The sequence below is a fragment of the Pezoporus wallicus genome, unplaced genomic scaffold (assembly GCF_028554395.1).
Source record: "Pezoporus wallicus isolate ANWC-B61680 ecotype Strahan unplaced genomic scaffold, APGP_CSIRO_Pwel_v1 contig_5879, whole genome shotgun sequence".
Taxonomy (NCBI): Eukaryota; Metazoa; Chordata; class Aves; order Psittaciformes; family Psittacidae; genus Pezoporus; species Pezoporus wallicus.
Window position 1 is genome coordinate 537,767 of NW_026637549.1, and position 26,666 is coordinate 564,432.

The 26,666-nt window shown below is 38.6% G+C and overlaps 1 protein-coding gene across 1 annotated transcript in view; it reads right to left on the reverse strand.

Annotated features, from left to right (window-relative positions):
• Window positions 1–26,666, reverse strand: part of AGMO (alkylglycerol monooxygenase) — a 138,977-nt gene that overhangs the window by 99,929 nt on the left and 12,382 nt on the right. The window contains 1 exon segment of the mRNA XM_057406227.1: window positions 16,657–16,808. Coding sequence (XP_057262210.1) covers window positions 16,657–16,808 — 152 coding nt within the window.

The following is a 26,666-nucleotide window of genomic DNA, read 5'->3' on the forward strand; positions in this document are numbered from 1 at the left end:
CACTTCCATCAATGATACAAGATCTATAAACAATTTCTAATAAAGTTAGGAGGGGTTCTTGTAATTCTTTGAAAGTTAAAGATAACTGTGCATTTCACTATTAAGCCAGTATCTCCCATGCTGAATTTTCCTGTATCAGCATCTGATGCAACATAGAATACACACTTTTGTGGTTTTGGTTTTTTAGGTTTTTTTTCCTAAAATAAACCAGTTTTACTCAGTAATTTTCAATTTGAATTTACTTTGGATATACTGCAATCAAATTAGCCTTGACAAACTACTAAAGATTGGGCCAATGTTTGGATAGGATACTGTTAAGGAAATCTACCTCGCAGGAAGGAAATTTAACAGCTGCTCCTGGAGGAAGCATCTTTATCACTGAGTCAGAGAGGAACCAACTGCTTAGCGTAATTTTAAAGGCAGCTCCTCTGCCACAGACATCATCATTCAGTTGATGTGTAAAAACCATTTATAAATATTAGCAATCATCTGGCATATTTCAAAAGAACAGGAAAGTTAATCCTGTTTCCTGACTGAGTTCTGCCTTGCATAATTACATTCTGACTACCTAAGTTCCCCTGCAATTGCAGTTAATTACAGTATTATTCTTACTTCCTGTCCTAAAGTTATTTGTGTAGTAACCATATCCTACTAGAGTGGAAGATGAAGTAAGCTCTGTGAATTATTTTGATTAATGTGTAAAATGTTGTGCTATTGCCTTACACAAAAGACACGACATATTGGATATTATTCCCAACTAAAAAAATGTGTGAAACTTTTCAGCAATTATATTAACACTCAGTAGCGCACCTCTCAAGGGATGCTTGTATTACTCAACCAATAGACATAAATCTATATGTAAGTAAAAAATATTAATACAGCCTCTTATTGAACATAAACAAATGAAAATATGTATATAGCTCTAAAGGAATAAAAAAAAAAAAATAACACCCACCACCATAATATACATAAAAATACAGTCCTCTAGCACTTGCCATTGCCTCTTCCTTTAGAATAGAGGACAATTTTACCCAACTCATCCACTAAAAACTACTATTGCTAGTTAGTTCTACACATGAAGAAAAGTATTACATTTGCTTGACAATCATGAGCTTTTGAAGAATAATTGGGAAGGTACTACAGCATTTTCAGCAGACCAGTTTATCTGTATACAAAAATACAACATTTCTCAGTGCCTGATATAAAAAATGGACTGTCATTCATTTTTGGTGCAAACTCTCATTTTGTACTTAACAGCAAAACTTCTGAGGGCTTCTATAGGATAGGGCTTTATCCCTCAGGTTCCACGTGCAGCAGCCATAAATCTATCCATCACAAATTTCCTCCCTTAGCCTCAGACCACTCGTCCTGACTCCACATACATTCCTCCATACTACCCCATGCCTACTGTTTTTTGCCACATTCCTCTGCTCCATCCAGCCCTCCCTATGCTCTCCCCCACATCCCATGGTGCTTCTATATGCCACTCGCACAGGCAGGTCCATAGCTTTTTCCTATCTGAATGTACCCCATTTCGCCTACCGCAGTCCTCTCCTTCTACACAGTTGTACACGGTCACAATAGCTGAAATTTCTTAGTACAACTGCTACAGTCTAGACCGTGTTATAGAAGTGATTTCACTCCCCCAATATGCATAAAAACCACAAAGTAAATGTGTCTGATAGACACAGAAATCAAAGCCAAAGAAAAACAATCTCAGAATTATTTCAAAGCCAACACCACCAGTAAAGCTCTTGAGACAGGTGATAATATCACAAGACCTGGCAAGACCAGCAACACATGCAGACAAGCCACCCCATGCTTGAGAAACAGTTATTTTGAATACCAAATGTGAACTATGTGTTTTGTCACTCTGCTCTCCATCCCCCCACCTGCATTAGGAAACTGCAGGGTTTTATTCTCCCAGTGAGTGGGAAAAGCAGGCAAATGGCAGGGTCCAGAGCTCTACCTTCCTGGGGGTCATGGTGCCTACCATAACCACAGTGATGGAAGGGGGCAGCTTCCAAGTGCATCCTGGTTCCTAACCTTTAGCTGAAGGTTAAGGTGTTTTGGTTTTTTTTTTTCCCTAGGGCCTAGCAATTTGTTATCTCCCCACGGGGAGCAGCAACTGTCCCAGGAGCAGGGATGAAATCCCAGAACCAGGATCACTGCACTTCTATGACCGCTTTTTCTTCATGATGACTCTGCCATCATTCTTTCTTCTCCCTTCTTAACCACTCCTCTTCCCTCTTTAAATACAAAGACTGATGACAGCAATTGATCCCCTCACTCTTGCTTTACACCTTTTAATGTCTTCACTTGCTCTGAGCACATGGCACTTCCAAGCAACATTTTGAGGATTACACTGAAATTGAAACAAGCTATTTCTATATGCTTGCAATAGCCAACCTTCAGATCCTGCTCCAGAGCCTATTTGTTCTCATATATGACTAAGAAGAAATAAGTTACTGAAGAAATTGAGTGTGGGACAGCCTGTGTCTTTGAGACAAATATTTCTGGAAGCCCTTTATTTTTTCTAAGGAGGAAGAGACTGCACTTCTGTAATTACATGGTTATTATGTTTTCCAATATTTACACACTGGCAGAATGGGAACACAAAAATCAGCCTACATGAGCACAAAAAAACAAAAACTTGTTCAAGGCTGTTTCCATTTAAAATTACGGGCCATGCCATTTAGGGGATTTTGCAGTGCTGGAACATGCTGCAACACGGCCTGCCCTGGAGAAAACCCTGTTCAAAAATTGCTGTTTTTTTTTTAAATTAAAAACTTTCACTCTTGACACACTTGTTTTGGAGCTCCTAAAGGAGCAGGAGTTCACATAAGTGAGTTCATCACCTCCCATGCACTGGGGCAGGCTCCCGCCCTCTCCCGCCTCTCTGGGGCCCTGTGGACCCTGGGAGATATTTATCACAAGGAAGGAGCAAAAGATCTGGCCAGTAACAACATCTACATGCTGGAAGGGGCCTCCTCTCCCTCACTGCTAGTCTGGTGGCAAGACCCTCTTATCCCTCATCAGCAGAGGAAAATCCCTTCCACATTAAATACAATTATAGGCGAAAATTTGCTGCCAATTTTTGAAAATCTGTCCCTTTAAGTTTTAAGGGAGCTGGTTTCCTTTTCAATTTTAAATATACCTCACCCATATGGGAATAATACACAATCAAATCCAATATTTTTCCTACTGCCTAGCAGCTAAGTTATTTACTTGACTTTAACAAGACTTTTCTTTCCCCTTCCCAAGTTTGAGAGCAAGCACAAGCAGAGATGAGCTGTGCTGCTGTATGAGCAGGCAGCCGCTTCCAATAATTTATTTGAAAAGAAGCAGATCTGTATGTTAGGTGGGAAAGGGAGAGACTTGGCGTAGGCGGGGGAAAGAGGGGAAAAAGTCAAGGTTTAAATTTTTTGTTTTTGTAAATAAGCAGCTTGAAACATGGGAACAGAAAATAGGAAACTTTCAAAGACTCGACACACCTATTTCCTACTGCTGGAAAATTAAGACAGTTCCATAAGCTGCATCTCCCCTAAATTAAAAACAATGCACAAAGGGTGTTAAGTAAGCCACGTAGACATAATAGCCATTAAAAAAAAACAACCCACTTGTATGCTGTGAAAATCTGCATGTGCAACCTGCATCTGTTCTTAAAACGCTACATTGAAGGCAAAACAGTTTTACTTCAAACCCCTTTTTTCACCCCAAATTGTAGAAATAAAAATCTAGCATGTTTACTATTTACAGTTTCCTTCTCAGAAGACACAGGTAGAACATTCATGCCTTCCAAAATGTAACCTTACACATCTGGCCAGCAAACATCTGGATATTTATCTTCACTCATCATTTCCTTCAGTAAGTCCAAAAACTGTCAGTTATTTCAGCTGAAATTCAGCCCAAGGGAGTACAAAAAGAAGTTACATCCTTCTTTTGTCCAGGTTTTATAAACTGCTTTTTACCTTTTTCCCTGGGATATCAGTAAGTATAAAAATAAGCAGTCTGGATTCCTTTGACTGTGTTTTTTATTCTGTGAATATGTACTTTTGTAGCCACAGGGAGCATACATATGCAACTGCATTTATTACACAGTCATATCTGCAATGCATGCAAAATATCCTACAACTTTAAACAGGGTATTTTAAGTGCTACATACAGTCAGAAGAAACCACTCAAAACACAGGAATAAGACTGGTTTGTAAATAAACTACACAGTAAAACTTATGCCAATTAAACTTCAGATTTCTGACAGTCACAAAACAGAAAATGTGAGTATCAATTCACTTAAAAAAAATTAAAAATAAAGAATCACTTACAGAATTGTAACGGAAGCACTGCCTTTGGACTGGACGCATCAGCCCAAGGGAGCTCACCCCTGAGCTTGTCTACTGCTCTACCACTGGTCTAGGAAAGTCTCTTCATCTGCTTGCACCATCCTTCCTTATTTTACAGGAAGGCAAAATGAGATTAAACCACTTTGCAAAACACTTTGCAGTTTAACTATGACAAAAAACACTAAGAGACTCAAATGTTATTACCAAAGACATGTATTTAGCAAGGAAAATGTCAATCATATCTAATTATGAGTTTAGTGTTTCTTACGATTCTGTAAACTAAAGTTACTGTTGACTTTAAATTTTCCAAATCACCATCCTGGTATCAAATCTGAAATTGCTTAGCAAATTGTTTTGGACAAGAAATAAAGAATTCAAACTATGTACTGAGGGGTTTTTTGAGTCTGTCGTTTTAGCTGAGGTTGCATTCACTTCTTTTTCATTTCTTTGAACCAGCTTCATGCTTTCCAACTCTTCCTGGTGAGGTTGAAGTGCTCTTAGAAGAGAGGTTTATTTAAAAATCATACCCATATTTAAAGGCAAAAGAACAAAAATGTGTATTATGGCTTCTTAAATTTTTTCATTTAGTATGAATTTATTTTATATGTGTTCTGTGGGCACTTTGCACACTGTCAGTTGTCCCATAGGAATGTTGCAAAGCATTCATGGCTCAGATTCATTTTAACCATATGGTACAAGGGAAGCTGCTAACCATATAACATGCTTACATACTTAACTCTGCATTTCTCCATAATACTTTTAGTTACTTTTCAACTTTAAATCAACAAATACATTGTAAAAAATAAAAAACCCATTTAAAATTAAAAAATATGAAATTTTATGTTAGAATGAGTGGTTAAGAGACATCAGGAGAAAAGCAAAGACACAAATTGTGGGAAAGACTTGAGAGATGGTTTTGACAGGTTTCCTCATTCCTGCCTCACATTACTTCTAGGCAACAAGCAACTCAAGAACAGTTCCTTTTTTTTATATAATTTTTATATAATTATTTTTATTTTCTTTCTCTTTTTTAAACATAAGGTAATATCCAGTCAAAAGTATTTTAAATTAAAAGACAGATTGGGGTGAAAAACTCGTTTTATTTTTATTTCTGCAGCACACTGTAAGTTACCTTACTGAAAAAAAGGTAAGATTTTATTTTTATGACTACAAAGCTTTTAGGATTTCAGCATCAATATGTGTTAATAGTAACTATAATTAAAAACAAAATAAAAGAAAATATAAAAACATGTAAAATACAGAGCACCCATATAAAGTTTATACTTTCCTTACATCAATTAATTGCTTAAACAAAAAAAAGAAAAAACAAACCAAAACCATACCTTTTTCTGTCCCAATCTAACAGACCATTTTCCAGTTGATGGAAGGCATGAACAAGACATCATTGATTTCTGAAATGATTCCTCATGAAAATGTCGCATGCCATAGTGTTCTTACAGCCTGAGAGTCTGTACTTCACTTTTCATACTTAGCAATAGGTTTGCCACTGCTGAACTTACAACTATAAAATGGTAAGGTATGCTTAGGATGACAGTGATATTTGTGATATATGTTCATTGTTAAAAGTAGCATGAGAAAAACGTCATCTGTGTTTTACAAGGTCACACACCCAGGTTGCTCTGCATTGTCTGAAGCAGTACCCTTTCAATTTTACTGAATAGCCTGCCACTTGCTTGTCCACATCAGAGGGCATGGTCAGTTTTTTTTCCTAATAAAAGTTTGTAAGAGTTCCTGGCAAGTTAATAACTAGATAGAATCCAGAGTCCTCTTCCTGGACTCTACAAAACCTTTCACTTCCACACGCATACATACCGATACGATTTAATTAGTCACATTATTTTGTTTGCCAGCAACAGAAAGAAATTTTCAGAATACTTCAGTTTCCATTTAGCCCTCCAAATAACTAGCCCAGAGGCCAACATCCATTGCTCAAATCCAAGTGCTTTACAGAATCCAACTATGAATACTGTAACAACAGCTGAATGATTTTTATTTAGGGTATCTGCCTTTCATACAACTTGATACATGAGAACATTGTAGGTATCTTCTTGCAACAGTGCATTTACATTCTACTTAGAGCACATCTTCATTAAGATCAGAAAGGTTTTTAGTTTCAAAATATTTAACCTTGCTGAATTTATTCAGGTTTGACAATTACTGATTCTTGAGAAAACCTGAGAAATACTGAGGTTATTTAAATATCTTTGGTAGGAAGAAAGAAAAGTTATGCCAAAACAAGGATTTACTGATAATTTTAGCTATTAAAAAGAGGAAAAAAGGCAAAAATTGGGCTAGTAATTTTTATCAAGTTACATCTTCCACCATTATGCTATCAATTTAGATAGAGTTTGATGTGGAAAAGATTGCCCTTCCTAGACTCCAGAAGCATTTTTGGCAGTTTAAATACTTTAATTAAGGCAATAAAGATGCGTTGAAGGAAACATGCATGCAAAGAACATTGTCCAGATACGATAATGTTTTGCCTGCTCCAAACACACTTTAAATGTTAATTGCCAATCTTGAAATGTATAATAAAGTATTTTAACTGGTAATGGCCTCACTAGATTTTAGCAAGCAAGGAAAACTATTACAGACATCCAGCTTCTAGAAATCTGAGTAATATCCTGAAAGGAACAGCTTGCCGTTTGGGGGTTAGTGTGGAATGCACTTTTAGTCTGGTTTAAAAAGTAATTTTAAATTTTTAGTCACAGCAAGAAATACCTTTTTCAAATTTGCAAATTAGCATGCACTTTGCAAGGAGTGCATATCAGTCAGTAAAACTGAAGGTGCAATTAGCAATGGACAATCTTTTTTCCTTTTTTTTTTTTTTTTCAGTTTTAGCTAATTCTGAAATTATCAGTTGTACACACTTGGAAATATTTCAGCCACATAACCATGATACCAAATATAATTCAAAAAGAACTAAATCTATGTATCCATGCATCAAACACACATGTATTGATGGATACACACTGGAGAACTGTACTTAAATTACAGAACAAATTGCATAAGAAGCATGGAAGAAATGGAAATAGCAGTATTTTTGATACGCCCTTTGCTGTAATACTCCAGAAACTGGAGGTTTTAGAAACATCCTGCTGAGGAACAGACGTGCAAACCCAAGCCCTTCAGAATGGCTCATCTCCCCAGGAAGAGCATTGAGTCTGTATCTCTGCTTCGCATCCCCCAGCCACAGAAGCACATATGTGCCCCAGAAGCCACCTTAACTTTCCCTGCAGGCAGACTGTGAAGGTGCTCCAAAGCTAAATTCTGCATGGTCTGGTACTTTCTTGAAAAGAAATTTCAAAAGGGATGTTTGCAAAATGCTACAGGTCTTCGTAGTGCCTATTACCTAAAGCGCTGCTTCAGAGTAGGTAAGTGTTCTGTGCATTTCTTTCTCCATGCTAAAAGTATGGCAAACAGAGCAAAAATGACCAGGTAATTTTTTACTATCACAGCAGGAGAAAAACAGCTTCTTTTTGAAACAGAAAAAGCACAAATATCTCAATAGGTCATCTGTTTTAACAATGCCTTTAATTTCTCTAGGCCTCTGCTTCCACTTTAAGCTTAGTGACAAAAAATAGTTACCACTGCTGCTGTTTGATGAATTACATGGCGTGTGCTTTTACTCTAAATCTAATTCCTTACAATCACATTTTCATATCACAAACTGCTGCTAGGTTTGGTACCTTTTATTGCTGATCTCCCGATTTCAGTAGATTGGCAAAACATGGAGGGGACATAAAAATGAAGCTTGCCCCTCTTCAGACATTCCTCCAGCCCAAGATACAGCCCTCTAACAAGACAATGCACAAAACATGCTGTATCAGCATCTCCAAAACCATTGCAATTGATTTAGGAAAGAAACATGTTTAAAATAAGCCTGCATGCAGTGAGTTGCGCGCAACTTCTTCAGGAAATAGATGTTACTGAGCATTTTTATGTTTCTCTCTTGTAAGAAGCTTTTAGTGGAAGCAACAGCTTAAAATTAGGTCAAGGGAAATTGGAATATATATTCTTAGGCTGTTTTTCACTTACTCTAAATGGAAGTTTCTAGCATACGATACATATCAGAAGTTTAAGACAAAAGTAAAAAAGGAAGGGAAGACAGACATAGCTGGACTGTTTTCCTTGAACAAATAAAGTAGTTGAACTTCCAAATGCACAGAGTCTCCCTCTTTAACTTATGAAGTCACCTGAATGAAGGTGGTTCTGTCTCATTAGAAGGTCAAACAGTGCATAATAGAATTATTTCAAACCTTTTTTTCAGGTAAAACCCCATAAAAATAAAACCTTCAAACTATTGCAGAAGAACAAGTTTCTCCTCTCCCACACTCACTAACTACAAAAGGGTTCACTTTAAAACTTGCATAATTCACATTTTACTTTATGTTCTATAACAGCTTAAGAAGTACACGTGTTATGCACCATTTCATTGGGTTTCAGCAGCACACTTGCAAAAGTGTGTCAAACGAACTGTTTCTCTGTACAGCGAGTTAGATGCTTTCATACTCATGTCTCCACTCAGATTAAAAAAGGATTCTTTCTTCCTGTTTAAAATGCACATGCACAGACTAGATGGCAACACTAGCCAAGGATAAAAATGTGTGAAGATAGCTGACCTTCTGAATGGTCAACCCATGCTAATTTACAGTAAACTTTCTTCTCCCATTTCATCCCGTCAGATGCTGTTTTAAGTTGTTCATGCGCAATCACACTTCTACCAGATTAGTTTAATAGTCAGAAGCATGTCTGTAATCACAACAGCCACGTGCGTGATCTATCAGTTTCTTCATTACAACCACCTGTTTAATCCACACACTGTGCACGTTCTCCTGAGGACCTCAGAAGGGAGTCATTTCACAAATGACTTTTTAGAATTCACTTCAAGCTTCAGAAAGTTTAGGTTTTAGCACTTAAAGAAAAATTTAGATGAAAAACAACAGAGATTTTTCCACTCGGCTTTGAATATTTAAGGGTATTCATTTTACATTTTCTAATATTTTACTTTGAAAGTGTGTTACAAATTTGTGTGCAGAGATCCAGAGCTTTTTTTCCCCAGTCAGGGACAACCCAGGCAATGCAGGTAGGAAAAAGATGAGATTCTATCTTCCACACACCCATAAGTACTGCTAGCTAATGCATGCCTATATAAAGAGCCTCAAGAACGCCAATGTATTATGTAAATCCACAAAGCAGGATTTGAGTGATACTTAAGAGCAGTATTAACCTTGTGCTGGCCCCATTCCCAACTGTAAGAAAAGATGACTAACGAGGAAAATGGAGGAATATGGTTTCTTTTTCATTTTGTACTAGGGAGCATGCCAGATCTCTCCATAGTGGGAGCTTGAGAAAAGATAAACAGTGCTGAGAGCTGATGGAATTACCACCTGAATTTTTGGCATAAGAACTGCGTCATAACAGTGTCAGCTCACGCTTTCATGAATACATATTTCATGGTATTTAAAAGATACATCATCTCTGGCATCATAAAAAAAAAAAAATAAAAAAATAAAAAGATTGCTTTTATACTCCTATAAAGGCCTAATTCATAACAGTCACAGAGATCCAGCTCTCCCAGTATCTTGTGGCAAAAAAAAGCAATTACCAGATATTTACAGAAAATCTGAAAGAACTATGGCAATTGTATAGTTACTTTTCTCCCAATACCCTTCCATCATCCAAAGATAAGCCACTTATGTCTCCTTGGACTAGGTATTGAACCCAGACCATGAAGTCTCATTTCTTACCTACAGCAAAGAGTCATGCCCTACCCTCCACTACATCATATTCCCACTCCACTGCACATCCTATAGCAGTTCCAAAGAGCCAAAAAGTTTACAGCCAATCATGCTGTCTTCCTTCCAACCTGTTGGCGATTTATTTCCATTATTCTTAATAACCTCTGGCATTTCACATATTTAAAAAAAATCTATTCACCCATAAACATCTTTTGAATATTCAGAAATTAAGTAAAAACTCTCTGGTGGATATACTCTTATTTCCATCTTCTGAGCCTTCAGGTTACAGAGATTTTTCAGAAAGCCACTTATCTTTCAGCTTCTAAAGTAAAACAGGAAGGGGCTTGTGATATCTGCATGTGCCACAATAAAATTACCAGACTAAATGAGTCAACCTCACCTCATACGAAGACATTATTCTTGCTAGTATACAAGAAATCAGTCTTTCAAACAACAGGAACTTATTATGAACAATAACAACCTGAAAACAATACAAGCAGGCTCCTATAATTTTATAAGACCGTAGACCACTCCATGTCAGCAAGCTTTATTGCAGCTGAGGTTGCTTTCAGGTGAATTTTCTCAACCAAAATATACATTAAATTCCAAAAGGAGTAGTAAGAATTTGGTTTGCTAAGATTGACTGTGATCTTCTAAAAATTTAGTGTCCACTCAGAAAATTAAATTACACATGGTAAAGGAGCACCTCTTATATCTGAAAAGTAAGGAAAGGTAAAAGATATAGTTATAAAAACAACTATATAGAAATAACAAATGATGTAGTTTATTTACAGTGGACTTGGAAGGCAGGGAATGAATCATAATCACACGAACTCTCTATTTTCAATTCATGTTATGCTGTCTGCAGGTATTACACTACAATCAATCAGAAGACAGAACAGAAAATATGTCAATCAGCTACTGCTTGTGCTATTTTTGTGAGGCAAGCAGAGTCAGCATTTTAATATCCTGCTCTCCTCAAGCCTGTTAAAAAAGCAAGAAAAAACAACTGAGAGAATGGCAAAAATGTTTTCTCTAAAAATCACAAGAAGAGAATATTTTTCTCTTAATCACTGTGTATCAATTCCCTTTGCAATCAACACAAGCTGTGACAGGAAAAAGAGCAGAGCCTCATTCAGTCACTTGACAGTTTCCAAAGTTTTGTGTCTTTCACTGGGGTGGAATTAAATTTGTTTCATGCTGGATAATCAATATGGTACTGGATTTCTAGTCAGGTAAACAGTGGCATTTTCCCACATGCCAGGACAAGCCTAAAAAACCACCACCCCTCAAATCCTCTCCCCCTGCCCTCCAGATGAATCCTTTGGCTTGTAAAAGAGCATTGTCATTTATTGTATTTCTAGGAGAATACAGATTTTCCTGAAAAGAAAACCTTGCATGCCTGACCATGTTCCTAATAACTAAAGTCAGACATCGTTTTATTATAATGAATTTCCCATAAATCTGAAATCCTTTAAATACAAAATTATTTCAATATTATTTCAATTCTTAATATAAAATCTACTTCTACATTCTAATACACTGACTTCAGACAAGTACATTATAAAATGCAGATGCAAGGAGCACTTCAAAGGCAGAAATGGGTCAGATAAATAAAGATAGCACAATCATATGATTCCAATACAGTCTCCAAAAACAAGCTGTAAATGTAGATGGTGAAGAGCCCTGCTGTCTTTTCCTTTAGCAAGCTTGCAAGTTCAACTCATCTCCGCATTCAACAGTGAACACAGCATTGCAATGGTATCCAAAGTGATACCACATTAGGAGCATTAGTGCAGACTATGTTAGCAGTAGTAATTAACAAAAAGAACAAGACTGGGTTTTACTGTTACCCATTCCAGTCATTTTAATTGCATGAATCTTGATACATTACCTGCCCCAATTTATCCACTCTGAATGAGTGGATAAATGAATGAGTTACCTGCCTGTGCACTACTGACCCAGAAAACCCTTTCTGCTCTCTCTGAAGTCTCCACAGCTATCGCATAGATTATGCGCTAGCAAGTCTGGATTATGTTACTTATGCTTAGCCCATGGCTAAGTTGACCCCATGACTACTGAACTGAGTTGAATTGTTTAAGAAAGAAACACAGAACAATCCCGTTTTTTAACATGGACTGTTTCAGTGATCTTATGCACACAGTCTTTGTGCAGGAGGTTTTTTTTTTCAGAACTGAGTGGGTGGTAAACTGCAGCATGGTGTAGGAAAAGAAAAGCCAGAAACTTCCGAACTCAGCTCTGCTGCTGAAGATACTGTTCTATGAAACTGTAACAAAAGATGCTTACTGGGAGAAGAGGGAGAAGCAATGTAAGTCATGGCTAAGAGAAAAAAACTTTTTTTTTTTTAAATCTACACAATAGGAGAAGAAAAGTTCACAAAGCTTCCAATTCTTGAAAATCATAGAAAGAAAACCACCTCAATATCCACAGGTGAGACATTTTGCCGGAGGTCTGAGGCACAGCCTTTTGAGGGACAAAGCTGAAGTGAGTTTTCAGGGTTTCCTCTTAGTCCTATGGCCCTTCAGAAGCTGGCCTTGGACAAAAGGTCAGTCCTGTGGGGTGGGAGAACCTGAGAAGCTTAGAGTCTGTCGCTCCAGAATATACTTGGTGTAGTAGAAGGTTTATGTCTCATCCACCATAAATAAACTCTAAATTATTAAGAGAAATGCCATTAAATCAAAATTTTATAGCGGCTGGGGAATCTGCCGAGGATATACTTATCAGCTGAAGTCTGTTTTACAACCTCTGCACATAACTCAGACCATCAGCTCATATTGGCTCGGCCTTTAGCTGACAGGGACCGTGTCACGTATCCCACAGGGTGCTGGAAGCCGCCAGCGGACAATGGGGGCAAGCGGCTGACACAGGCAACCATAGCCCTGGCAGAACAATGCAACTGCTGCGGAGGTTGGCCCTGCAGAAGGAAACTCACTTCTCCCAGGTTGTCCAAGGGGAGCGACACTGAAGCAATGGAAATTCCCCAGCAGTAAAGGAGAACAAAAGAGGTGTTGGAAGCTGCTGTTAAAAAGAGACAGGGCTCTTTAAACCTGCTGGCTGTCAGACTTGGACAGCTTCTTTCAGGGCCTGAAACAGGAGAGGAGGGTCCCCTGGCTGACATAAAACCTCACTGCTCTGCAGGATGAAATCCCCCAGGAAGTATAGGTTAAAAACTACTCCTTACAGAGAGGACAGGAGGTTTAGAGTTCCGCACTATCCCCCATTGGGGCACAGGTTGAGAGCGTAGCCACTGCCGAGGACCCTGCTCAGACCATGGATGCCCATGGGCTTGGCAGAGCCCCTTGCACCAGAGCCAGCCATGAACCCCTCCTTGGCTCCCCAGCCAGGACCTTGCCTCCACACAAGTGCACATCTCTTGTTTTTTTGCATGGGTCTGGAAGTCTCTAGATTTCCTCCCCTGATTAAAAGGTGTGGCTGCTGAAGAAATTAGTTTACAGAGCCTCCAAATTCCTTACTGCCATTGTCATATGTCTGCAGCAGAAGTATCCACAAGCCCAGGGCGTGGGGAGGGGTGTGCTGCACAAGGGCTGGGACTCAGCACTGCTCTGGGACCACCAAATCCCCCTTTCTAGCAGGAGGAACTCTGCAAGGACTCTGCACCTGGAGAGGAAACTTAAGGAGTAATCCAGATATATGCTAGATTAAACTATCTGGTAAAAATCCCTCAAACCCACACATACCCTTCCCTGAAAAAAAAAAAACAAACAAAAAAAACAACTGTGATTTTACAGCTGACATTTCTTGGTAGTACGGCCATAACGAGTGTTTTTACTGAAACAAAAGGACAAGGTACATTGATTTATAAATTCATTGAAACACCAGGAGAAAAAGCAGTGGCTAAGTACTCCCATTGACTGCCATGGCTTTTGGATCAGGCCCAGAAGAACGCTGGAATAAGTGGTGAAACATTTTATCTTCTAACTTTTTTGTGGCTACTGCAAACAATGAAAAATACAAGCACATACTCAGAATAACTCTATCCTTTGCAAAATGAGATCACACCTAAAAATACTTCCTCTTGTTGCTGTATAACTTCAGTTTATGATAATAGCTATTACACACACATAGTGAAGAGGAAAAAATAGCTTCCCAAGTGCTGGGTAAAAACTTGATATTGTATTGTAGAGTTTCTGCTACAGAAGAAACTTTTGAAAACTGTAATGATTCAGACTATTTATTCAAATACCAGAACAGACAATCCAATTATTGCATGGACAACATGAAATAAAGTACTTCAAAGCCAGGGGGCTGAGTTAACAAATCATTGCTTGGAGACACGAAAAGCTACATGATGATGAAGATTCTTTGTATCAAAATTACATCAAGTGTTAAGAAACAACTGCAAAACGTATCTGAATTTTAGTTTTCCAGTTTGAAACAGTTAGTGCTATTATTTACACCCCCACACATAAGTCCACACAACTTGGAACTTCCTGGGATATACATGTGCTGCTGATGTTCAGCTTTGCTCTAGGATCCAACACTGAATCACTGGACCCTGCCACTTTCTAGCACAAGGCTGTGCTTTTTTCGCTTATTCCAGAGACTGCTCCAGTGCCCTGGCCTCTCAAAGTGCAAAGGTATTTTTTCATGAGTTTATATTTTACTTTTTAAAGCCATCTCCTACACTTAAATTTCCTTAGCAACTTCCAAAGCAGCCGACTTTTGCAGCTGTGCTGCTGTGCCACAGATTTCATCATTGCTCAACCAGAGGAAAGTGTCAGTTAAGCTAAAATTTCCATTTACAGTGATTTCCTACAATGTTGCATCAGTTCCCTGCTGAGTAGCACAGACCTAACAGCAAACAATATTTCTGTAACGTGAAGAAGAGTAAATTATCATTTATAGAATACGTCAGCGCTTTCTTAAGACAAGAGCAGCATTTTCTCATGCAGTTTCCTCAAATCCATTACCTATAGATAGAATAGATTTGGCTTTTAATTCTGAAACTGTTAGCAAGTTTCATTTCAAAGTGTGCAACCCCCCAGGATATAGAAAAACAGATGAGAGTAAAGGCAAAGTTGCTGCAGGAACAGAAATACATGTAATTGCTTTAGAGAACACGGAGCTGACCCCGCTCCCTTCTCTGCCAGTGCGAATTTTACCACTGACTCCAGTGAAAGCACAGTCGGGCTAGTAATTTTCTAACACTTGAAGGCAACTATTTATATTTTTAAATGCAGGAATAGCCTCCCGCTCTGGTCCAGTTCTCAGCCTGAGGCTGTAGCCCTGCCAGCACTGTTAATGTCATTGTTTGCGAAGCGTATTCCCAGTCTTGTGTACACCCACGCTGGGCTCCCAGCTCCCGGCCGTGATGTCCCCCCTCCGCATTGTTCCAGCTCCCCCTGCTTCCTCACCTCCCGCCCCGTCCCCCACCATTGTTGTCCCCCTGCACCCACCCTGCATTGTTCTCACGCCTGCCTGCCATCCCCACCTGGGAGGGACCCTTCCTCCCTCCCACTCCTCGCAGCAGATCACGCTCCTTTCTTACCTACTTCCATATATTCCGCTGACCTATTGGCACCAAAACTTTTCCCCTTTCTGAAAGCGCATTACATAAACTAGCGTCACTAGATCCCACAGTTTTTGCATGTTGTGGGCGCTCTGCCTTAAGAAGCCCTGTCTAAAGTCTCTTAAACAACAGGAAGATTCTTCTTTCATTGCTACGGACTTTAGATCAGGCCCCAAATTAGGACTGAGAGCGTTACTGCATTTTCAGATGTGATATAAAAGGCTAAAGCAAAAATGTCACTATAGAAGAGAATTACATAACAAGACAGACATAGGAATCAATATCATTACATCTTCACAACATATATGTACAGAAATGAGTGGCACGATTTACATGGGCTCCATTGTTACAGTAAAAAAAAAGCTAAATCCTTTCTAAACTGTGCTTTCTCTCTTTCACTATAAAAGCAAGTTAAAAATGAACCTGAAAGAAACCAAGACAAGGCTTGCATTTATGTAGTCAGGTGTTAATTGCAGACAGATTTCTAGCCCATCTTATACATACTTGTGTATTTACGTCCATATATACATGAAGTAGAGAGACATTTTCATTCATTTATCAATTAAACAATGATTGAACGTTTAAAAAGATTTTTAAAACCACACAGAAACAGATGAATTGGCCAGCTCTCCTGTCATTACACCTTACTTTTACTGCCCTCCATTTTGCAAATTCCCAAGGTTCTAAAATAGTTATCTGTATTGTGCTGTATTTTTAATAAAAGTATATAAGGATAATGGCCCTAAATTTTTTATGTACTTACTATTTTTTCCTATGATACTTCACTCTTCACGAAATCATGTTTATTATACAGAAGATGATGTATAAATTGTTTTCTGTGGTCAAAGCGAAAGTGAGTCCTCGTTAATACTTGGAAAGGAAAACAGCTATATATGCTTAGAGGAGATTAAGTATAGAAACATAAATAGTTACCTCATTTTATTAATAAATAATTTCTATATTTTGTATTTTAATATGTTAAAAAATCATTAACGCTTACCATGGCCTATGCAATGAAGGCAGTAATATGCAAAGTCCACTCCCAGGAGCATCAAATACCATGTCCATGGTGAGTCCCAGGGAAGTTCAAAGAGTGTGTAGTTATTCCATATGTAGATATAACTAATTAAGCCAACTCTTCTGAATAAAACACTGAAACAGAGATCCAAAAAGTTTTATCTATAATTTCTGATAACGGGAGTCATAAAACCAGTCTCCAAGTTCTGCAACCCCTGTCAAGCAATACTACTAACTACTACATCAGTGGAACCTCTGCTTGAGGTTTATAAGGTTTTTAAAACCAACCCTCACCCACTCACCATCCATGCTGTGGCATTAGGCATGCTCGAAGGCTGAAGCACTCCATGTGCTGCAGGTGTTATGATATTCTTGTTTTCCTAAATCTGGAAGAAACCCATCCTTGCTAACTCAAAAGACAGAAGTGACTGAAGCATAGCAGTAATTATGCTTAAACATTAATGTATGACATTAAAATACCTTGACTATTCCCATTGCAAGGAAGGTCATGGAAGGTGATACAATTTTAGGGAGCAGTGAGATATCTGCTCAGCATATCACTTGACTTTAAAAGAGGATAAATGAAGGAGGAAGAGATAAACCCCAGTGCCTTTGAAAAGAAAGGAAAGGGCAATTGGTAGAGAAAAATGGCAGGACTGCCAGAAAAGGGGGAGGAAAAATATAAAATCACAAATTTGCAAAGGTGGGAAAGCCAGCAGACAGCACTTCTTTGGTGCCAAGTTCCTGGACTACAGGGAGTGAGCAGCTATAGTGCAGGACAGTGCTGAGACAAGGAGAAGGAAAAAGAAGGTAGTTCCAGGATGGGTAGGCCAGATCTAGTGTTAAGTCTCCACAGCTGTTTAGGTTAATAAAAATTTGGGTCACCACAGTCACACCTTCACCTCAGTGCCCCACCACTTCCACTCCATTTCACTGATTTGGAGGCTGAGTTGTTTTCAAACAAATTGCTTTGGTTTTGCTGGGTGAGTATTTGGACAGATCAGGAAGCATAACCCCAGCATGAGAGATACGATTGGGCACTCGGGTGGCCCAGGTGACAACCGGCTTAGGTAGCTATGAAATGCAGATTGATGTATAAACTGCCATTTCTGTAGAAGAGAGTAGTCCACAGGAGGATTTGCAGCAGCTTCTTCACACCTTCTCCTGCTACCCTCCTTGCTCTGCTGCTGAAGACGCTTGTGGGACTGTGGTGAATTGAACTGGGCAGCATTTCAAAAGCAGCAAGCAGAAAAAATAGTAGGGAGAAGACAGTAATCATTGGAAAGTCACACATATCTCTTTTTATGGATCAAATGCACCTCAGTTTAGTGCTTAAGAATCAGAAATACAATTATCATTAGCCCCATCACCTACACAGAGGAAAAATTAAACCTAGTTCTCAGATGTTTTGCTGCTGGTATTTTATTTTTAGGGGGGGCAGGAAGAAATAAGCAGCAGAACACTACCTTTGTGCAAGGTTGTGCAAGGTTTTAGAAATCTATAAATAATATTCATGGTTGAAGGAAGACTGATAAATTCAAATTCAGGGAACTTCAAATAGAAATTGTAAATGGCACACCTGCAAGGCACTACTTGAGCAGAGGTGGTAACAAACTGCACGTAGGTGCCACAGCCTTGCAAAACCTCAGCTAAAAGTCTATGATGGACCTACATCTCTCACTTTAGTCTCACCTGGAACTTCACCTTACACTGAAATCAGCTAAAAAAGTCTCCATGCATTACTCTGTGCATGTCTGCTTATTCTTGTCTCAGTGCCACTTCTCAATGGTCCTTCTTCCCAAACCCTGCTTTTTCTTTTCTCTTCCCCCCTCCTTTCTTTTTCCAGCTAGATTATTTTTAAGTAGTTTACAGCATAACTCCCCAAACACTTGAATCTGCAAAACTAAAACAGGACATAATTTGCTCCTTCTCCTCTAAAAGCTTTGCTTCACACACCTGGAAAACATCCCTGAAAATGGCCTGGCCATGTGCTGTCCTTTTGGATAGATGCACTGGAACATGAGGTCACCTCAGCAAACATTGCTCTTGCAGCTTGCAAACCATCCCCATGCTATGAATCTTGCAGTCACCTCTGTGTTTTTGCAGAGATAACCATTCAGAGCTTTTGGCATTAGCATCTCTCCCTAGAATGATATGATGTTTTGAATAAGACTAGAAGGAAACATCTTGAGCTTCTGTGCTGTTAAGCTTCTCTACTAATGGAGAACAGTCAGCTGAAAATCCCAAGCTTCCAATACCAGGCTGCAAGCTGAACAGTATCACATCCATCATTTTATCCCAAGAAGTGGAAGTGTGGCATGGAGTTGTTGCTTGGAGGGAAGCAGATAACTATTATCTTTTCCACAGCCAGCTGCCACATCTTACCTGCAACTCATTCCTACCTTTACTACAATCATCTCAGTTTTATTCTTGGACAAAAACGAAACACAACAAAACCCATGGAGTTTCATTTCAGCAGCTGGCAGATGAAGAATTTCTCTTTACTAGCAATGACAGGTGTACCTACCACTTCAAAAACAACTTACACACCTGGAACATGTTTAATTTTCATAAGAGCTGTGTTCTATAAATATTTTTAAAGATTATATGTGTCCAGCCAGATTTTTGCAATTCATCTCATGAGGCATCTGTAAAGTTCAGTATAAAATCTCAATCCCTTTCACAACAGGTCAGAAGGGAGCTGATATTATTCAAACACAAAGAAATGGGCATTTCTTAACATCTTTTCAATGACTAGGAAATTTAAAACACCTCTTGCAACACAGAGTATCAGTTATTATTAGGTACTGTTTTCTTACTTTATTCTTTTGCTTTTATTAACTTATAATGCCTTTGCAGTACATCCAAAGATATGTGAATTGGTACATTTCCTCCATTTTTGATCAGCTTTCAGTATTTCACCCTGAGTCCCTTTTTTTTTTCTTTTCCACAGGCTAAGGCTAAGATGCAAAACTTGAGCTAAACCTACAACACATTTTTTATATCTGTAATTTGCTGTACATTCTTTCCTTCATGCTTGAATCACAACCCTACAGCACATAACACTAGCTGATTACTGTAATTAATTTAGAGTAATCCATCATATCACTACGCAATGCTGGAGAAAGAAGATTTGCTTAGCTAAGTATTTTTATTAAATTTACAGTCTGATAGATAGGAAAGTCCAGAGCTTGCATTCAATTACAAAGTTCACTTGGAGTTTTAAACATTCATATAGCCCCTTTTTTTTTCTCCCTCAAGTTCCATTTTCACTTTTTGAAAATGCTGAAGAGAACTAAGAAAACTTTTCCTCATTTAAATGTTTGGTTTTAACCATGAACATGACAGAAGCAGATAGGCAAAACTCTTGTCATCTAGTTCAATCTTCTTCATAAGGAGTAATAAATCCTAGAACAGACAGAGTGTATGAAAACCTTGTATACATTACACAGATTTATCTATTTGGATTTTTGAACATTTCTGTTGAATATTTTCTTTTTATGTGCAAAGTATGCACTTAGGTAACTGTTTTGCCTCTGAGAGAGAGTTCTCATCTCCTTGTTTTTGAAGTTCACACATACTTTTCTCAAAGGTGATAGTATTTGTTTTAATAAACCATTTCCCCCCTTCTCCTTCCACTGGGTCAGCTTATCACTTCCTCTAATTAAAAAAGTCCAAGAAGGAAATTCTGTGAGATGAACTCTCCATGTGGAAATGAAGATCTACTTATTGTAGATCCCTATGGGATAATGAAGGAGGGAAAAGGTGGAGGAAATTCAACTGGAAGAAAAGGCAACTGCCCATTTCAAAGAATACAAGGTCCTGTTTTGCTTCCTGAAACTCACAGATCAGCCTTAGTGCCTAAACCCAAAGTTTTAGGAACCCTCTTCCATAGTGCCCAGGACAGTCACCACAAGGGAAAAGAGACAGAGACAGAAACTATTGTCTCTCTTCCAAGCATGGAGGAAAATCGGTGTGTCAAAAGCGCAGACCCCAAGGAAACCGCCTCAGCCCTCACCGCTATTGTACTCACCACCTTGCATCACACTGGGAACCAACCTGGGGCCCCTGAGCTAAAAACACAACTCTACAGCTGGACCTACAAAAGCTCAGCTCTCAAGAGCTCTAACAGACTTGCATCCTTGGAGGTCAGACACAGAGGGAAACATGTTAAGACACCCTGGTCACAAGGTTATATTATCATTAAAAATAGTGAGATATTACTAATACAGTGTCCCTGGGTTAAACAAATTCAGTCTTCCTAGCCTGATTCAAACTACATGAATGCAAAGTTTCAGAATGCTGAACAAAGGCAGTTTCTCCTCAATAATTTGAAATTATTCAGACCATATATGTAACAGCAGGATACATGAATAATTAAATGCTCTGTAAACCTTTGTTTCAGAGTGGAAAGCATAAGGATTTCCATTTCCAAGGATACTCATAGAGCTTTCTTTTCCATATGAAAAACTGGCTCCAATCACAATTGAAATAAACATTTTGATAACAGGATTTCAGTAAAGACGAGAAGGGGGGAGGAGGTAGAGGAGCCTCGAGAAAAGGTCCATTTGCAAAACAAAGCAAACCTCCTGCAACTGAAATCCCTTTTATTTCCTGTACAGGTGCCAGGTCTTGAACAGACACCCAATTTATTACCTTGTCAGCTGACTTATTAGGGTTGACACAAATCGAGCTGAAATATGCCTGACATACTACAGTCAAGGCTTTTTTCACGCTTTAGCACAAAGCCAAACTTTCCACAAGGTGGATGGAAAGGGAGAGGGAGCTGTGGGAGTTTTATTCCCTGTTTTCTATCATCAAGATGAATATGATCCTCTCCCATTCTTAATATGCAAAACCAGTCATGAAATAACCCAAGGCTAAAAAATAATTCACCAAAATGGTACAGCTGGGAAATGATTATCAGGCTCTGGAAAGCCCTTGATTACAGGAAATAGCACCTACATTTTGAGAAAATGTTCCCACCAGACACAAAAGCTGAATCAAAGCCTCTCCTCTTCCTCAGTATGCCCTTCTTCTCTAGCATTTTAGCCTAAATAATGCAAATCCCCAGCTTTCCTCCAAGAGGAAAAAAACCTATCAAATACTAAATGAAGTAAAATGGAGGTGGCTTTGGTATCCCTACTGGCTGTACTGTACTCAGTATTGCATAACATTTTGCCTGACAGATGGCTTTTCTTTACCAAACTTATTCCCGTTGCACTTAACATTTTATCCTCTAATTTAAGACATTCATATAAACTTACAGTAGTGGGTGGAACAAAACATAAAATAACAGCTTTTGGAAGGAAAAGAATAAAAGTCAGCGTTATGCTTTTTTATTATTAAGTCCAAGTCCTGTCTATATAATTGAAGTCACTTGCTGTTTATCTTTGCTCTTTCATATATAAACAAGCAATCAATTAAAAATCAAGCACAACTTCAACATTTTTACATGAAGTTCCACTGCCTTTAGTGATATATTCCATAGTAGCAACATATTTTGCCCTAAGGTTATGCAAGGTCTTCTGGTAAATTTAATGATGTGATCTTTAAAAGATTACAAATCCTGGTTGAAAAACTCCAGTACATCTGAGGTGCTGCCACTGTAGCTTAATCTTCTTCCTTTATGAGAATGGAAGTTATATTTCTTTAGACCTATTTATACCTATCTACCTGCACAGCACACTGGGTAGTAAATTCTGTTCCGGTAACTTCAGGACATACAATATTGGAAGATTCTAGAACGTTGTCTTCTGCAAGGCAATGGACCTGACTTTGCAGTATTTGTGGAAATTGCACCATGTAAGTGTAATACAAATGCTTACCTAGTACTTTTTTCTAATAGACTATCTGATTTTGACCTCTCCTACTTGATTGTTCCACTGAAGTCAGAAAATTTGCATTACAGTTTAAGTTAGATTAGGAACAAGTTTATAGTATTCTCAAAGGTCACATATAAACAGAAGTCATGAGGAAAGAGAAAAGGGTATTTTATTCAACTCAGATTAGCTCTTCTGAATTTACCTATAACAAAGGAACTGGTAGGAGATGATATTCCTATGGTCTAGAAAAATATAGTTAAATAATTTCAGTGATAGTTTAATTTCATAGCACATCAAATGATGAAATAAAAAATAGTTACATGAGAATTTCTATGGAACTGCTTTGGTCACACTTCTGAACTTCTAAAATGGTAGTAAGTTTTTGCCCATGATATACACAGTAATGAAAGTATATTCTTTTCAGACCTCTACCACTGATTTACAGAATAATTAGGAGACATTTTTCCCCAATTTCCATAACTTTTAGGTGTTGACCTAGGAAACTAGGTTTGCCAGCTCTAAAAATGCTACCCCTGTGCTCCATCTAGTGGAATCCTGATTTAAGCTTAATGCATCTTTTAGCAGAAAAGTGGTTCATTCAGAATACTCTACACAGAAGCAGCTCTTCTGCGTTGTTTTTTTTTTTTAAATTCATGCAAACTGACACAATTTTTCTTAAAGAAAAACACAGAAACATGAAATAAAAATCTATACATGGGTTTGAGGAATTAGTATGTTGTGAGCTACAGAGACTACTGAACTTAATAACATATTTCCAATAAAGGTAAACTCAGCTCACAATCTGTACTTTCACAGAAGAGCACAAGCACATTTGAGAACAAACACTGGCAGCTTGTCTTCGGTTCTAAGGACATGGCAGGTGCAAAGCTGGGCTCCGAGATTCAGGAAAGGGCAATCACTGAGCCATTTACTGGCTCCACTGTACAGAAAAAGGCAATGATGCAATACTAAGGATGTAGGCAAATACACATTCTACAAATAGGTGCGTCTGTGCAAGAGGTTACAACCTAAAAGAGTAACTGGCTCCCTGACAGGCATGCCTGAAATACAGCAGTCTCTAGAACATTATGGTAGGTAGGGACTACCACTTGTTCCAGTCTTTCAGCCAATTTGATTGAGAACATCCCAAACTCTCCCAAATCCTTCCTCTTAATATTTAGTAGCTCGTATGTCATTTCATCAGAAACTCCAGTTTTAAACTCTGTCTCAGAGCTTTCCTTAGTCACTACCAAAAAGCAGCACTCCATGCACGCCAGGCTGCTCACTGGCACTCCTGTGCTGTGCCAGAAGCTCTGCCCACATGGGTTCTCTCCAGCCTGCTTCAAACAAAATGAACCAGGTTAACAAAATTCTGCAGTTTAAACCACTGAAGGTAATGCTGCTGATATGCCTGGGAAGGACTCACCGCTGACGGAAGTGGAGATGGTAACTGGGGATTGTGGGGTTGTGGTAAGCACCTGACAGCAGGCAGGAAGCACTAATTTTTTTACTGGGTATAGCTGGATTTGGACTTGCCTGAGAACACAGCATGATTTACATCAAATTTATAAAACTGTGTTACACTGATGCAGTAACTCTAATGTGGACTAATTATCTTAACTTTTACTGATTTAGTTATCCATGACAAACCAGATCAAAAAACCTTCAAACCAATTAGACCAAAGACTGTTCATGTAGACAGCCACTGCCATGAGCTTAACTGAAATGATTTAGAAAATCCCCTTTCAGAGTCAGGTTTGCCTGCTGAAAATGCTACCAGCTCCTGCTGCACAGCAGTACCTCCTTATTGAAACTGTTTATCCTACTGTGACTGCTTTACCTACAGAAGTTTAGTGAGTTATTTCAAAACCTGCTCTTCTGAGAGAGCTGTGAGGGCTGTGACCTTTGGCAAAATGTGGGAACAATTAGCGGTGTATATGGGACAGTGCAGCCAGGAGGGTGCTCTATGAAATATGTAACTACCTAGTGCTACTGAGAGTGGGGAAGTGGTAGATTCTGTCTTTTCAGGCTTGTTACCTGCTAAAATCATGGGGTTTGGAAACATCTTTTGACAGGTAGTGTCTTAAATTGTCATAGCTAGCTGCTACAGGCATGGTCATGACTGCAGGTTCAGTAATACCCGAGCCTAGAGTCTGACAGCTCTTGGCTGCCACATTCCCACTCGCCTGTCCCTCTGCCTTAGACAAACACCTTTTGCTCTCAGAGCGAATTGAAATTAACTTCACATGGCATCTGATGAGCACCTGAACCAACACACGAGAAAGGGAGGACTACATAAATAAGTACAGGAAGGACAAAAGTGCGGTAGCCAGAAGTTAGTTTGTGTTAGGGGTATGGCACGGCAGCTTTACTTGCCATTTAACCAGGTTAAGTGATTACCTTTCCAGTTTGGCCCCATCTGCTCATCACTGCCCTAAGTGTGGTGGTTACCAGCGCTCAGACCTGCCAGCATAATTGCATGCATAGCTGCTCCCTGACCTGGCTCTGTCAAAATGAATGCAGCTGAGCTTAAACACCTCTTTTATAGTTCTTGGGGGGCTTTTGTTTCTGCTTTTAGCTGGATCACTTTGTCAGGACCAGGTTAGGGAGCAATTAAACGTGCAGTTATGTTGGCAGATCTGAGGGGGCAGCTGGATCAGAAGCAACACATCTGACCACGCTCTAAATAAACATCTGTCCAAAGCCTTAGTCAAACAGATGTGGAGAAAAAAAATTTACTTATTAAGTCTTGAAGTGAAAATATTATTTACAAGAAACCGCATGTATCAAACTTTCTTCCAAGAGATGCAATCACTAATTCATGAGATTATAATTTTCTACAGTCATAAGTGAAGTATCTAGTAGATAATTCAGAAAACCAGGACATACTTTAAACGGATAAATCCACACAGTTAAGTATTTTGTGTTCTGTCAGGACACTGTCAACTCCACAGGGGTTGTGAACTGCTTGCACGAACTTGAAGTGCGTGTATTCTAATCAACTCTGCAAATCGCTACTCTTAAGAATTGAAAACTGGTTTCAGACTGCAAATTTACCTTTGTTTTAAAGGAAATAACACTGTTATGTTATGCTTGTCCTACAACTCTGACTGCTTTTCTCCAAACCCATTTCTTATGCTAGCACAATATTTTGCACAGCCACAGTAAGAACAGATGAAGGTTAATACAATGGAGCAGTGCAGAACCTGCATCCTGGGCCACTTTCCACAAGGCATCACAAATGCTGATGCTGGCAATAAGAAAGACGGTGCAGAGGTATGAATAAGCAACCAAAAGCACAAGTCAGTCAAACGTGGCTTCATTTGGCAGCAGTACTGGTATAAAATGCACATGAAACTGCCTCTTCAATCTAACTTCTGGAAAAAGATTATTTAAAATCTAGATGACATACTTAAGAGCAGAAACAGGATTTGACTCCTTTGGTTACATTATTGACGATATGCAGATATATTAAGATGGATAATAGCACAGGCTAATCAAAAAGCATTTTCTCATCCCTTTCTGATGTTCAATACTTCAGATAACTCTAATCTCCTCTGTTTGAAAAACCAAAGTATATAATACACACAAATTGAAAAGTGCTCTTTAGAAATGCAGAAGTTCATTGCAGACATGACTGACAAAACTGTGTTAAGACATATGTATACACTCTCACACACTGTACGACTGTTGCAGAGTTGAACACCAAAAACTGGCAACTGAGCATGACCATAAAGAGCAGAGACTTTCCCAGCTAGTTTGAAAATGCACCTACATCAGTTATCCCCCAAACACTTTTTGACTTGATTTATGTTCTGCTGCTTTAAAAGAAGAAATGGGTCAATATGAAATAATGCACATACTTGTATAGTGGATATTTATACCCAAAATAAACTTTCTCTTGGGAGAATATTTTTAAAGCAGCATTTCAAGTCTCCTGGCAATGGTTAGTTAGAAAAAAGTTATTTATTTATTTAGAATAAAAGTTCTCAGAAATTTTTTAACCACCAACGTTTAGGATGCTGGGAGTAAGCTTAGTAATTCAAGTTTTTCCCTTTCCCCCAAATTACTTTTCACTGCATACAGCATTTAGTACTCATACATGCAGAGGAATGCAGAGCATGAATTAAGGCAGAGAAAATCATATTTAAGAAATGTATGGTCTATT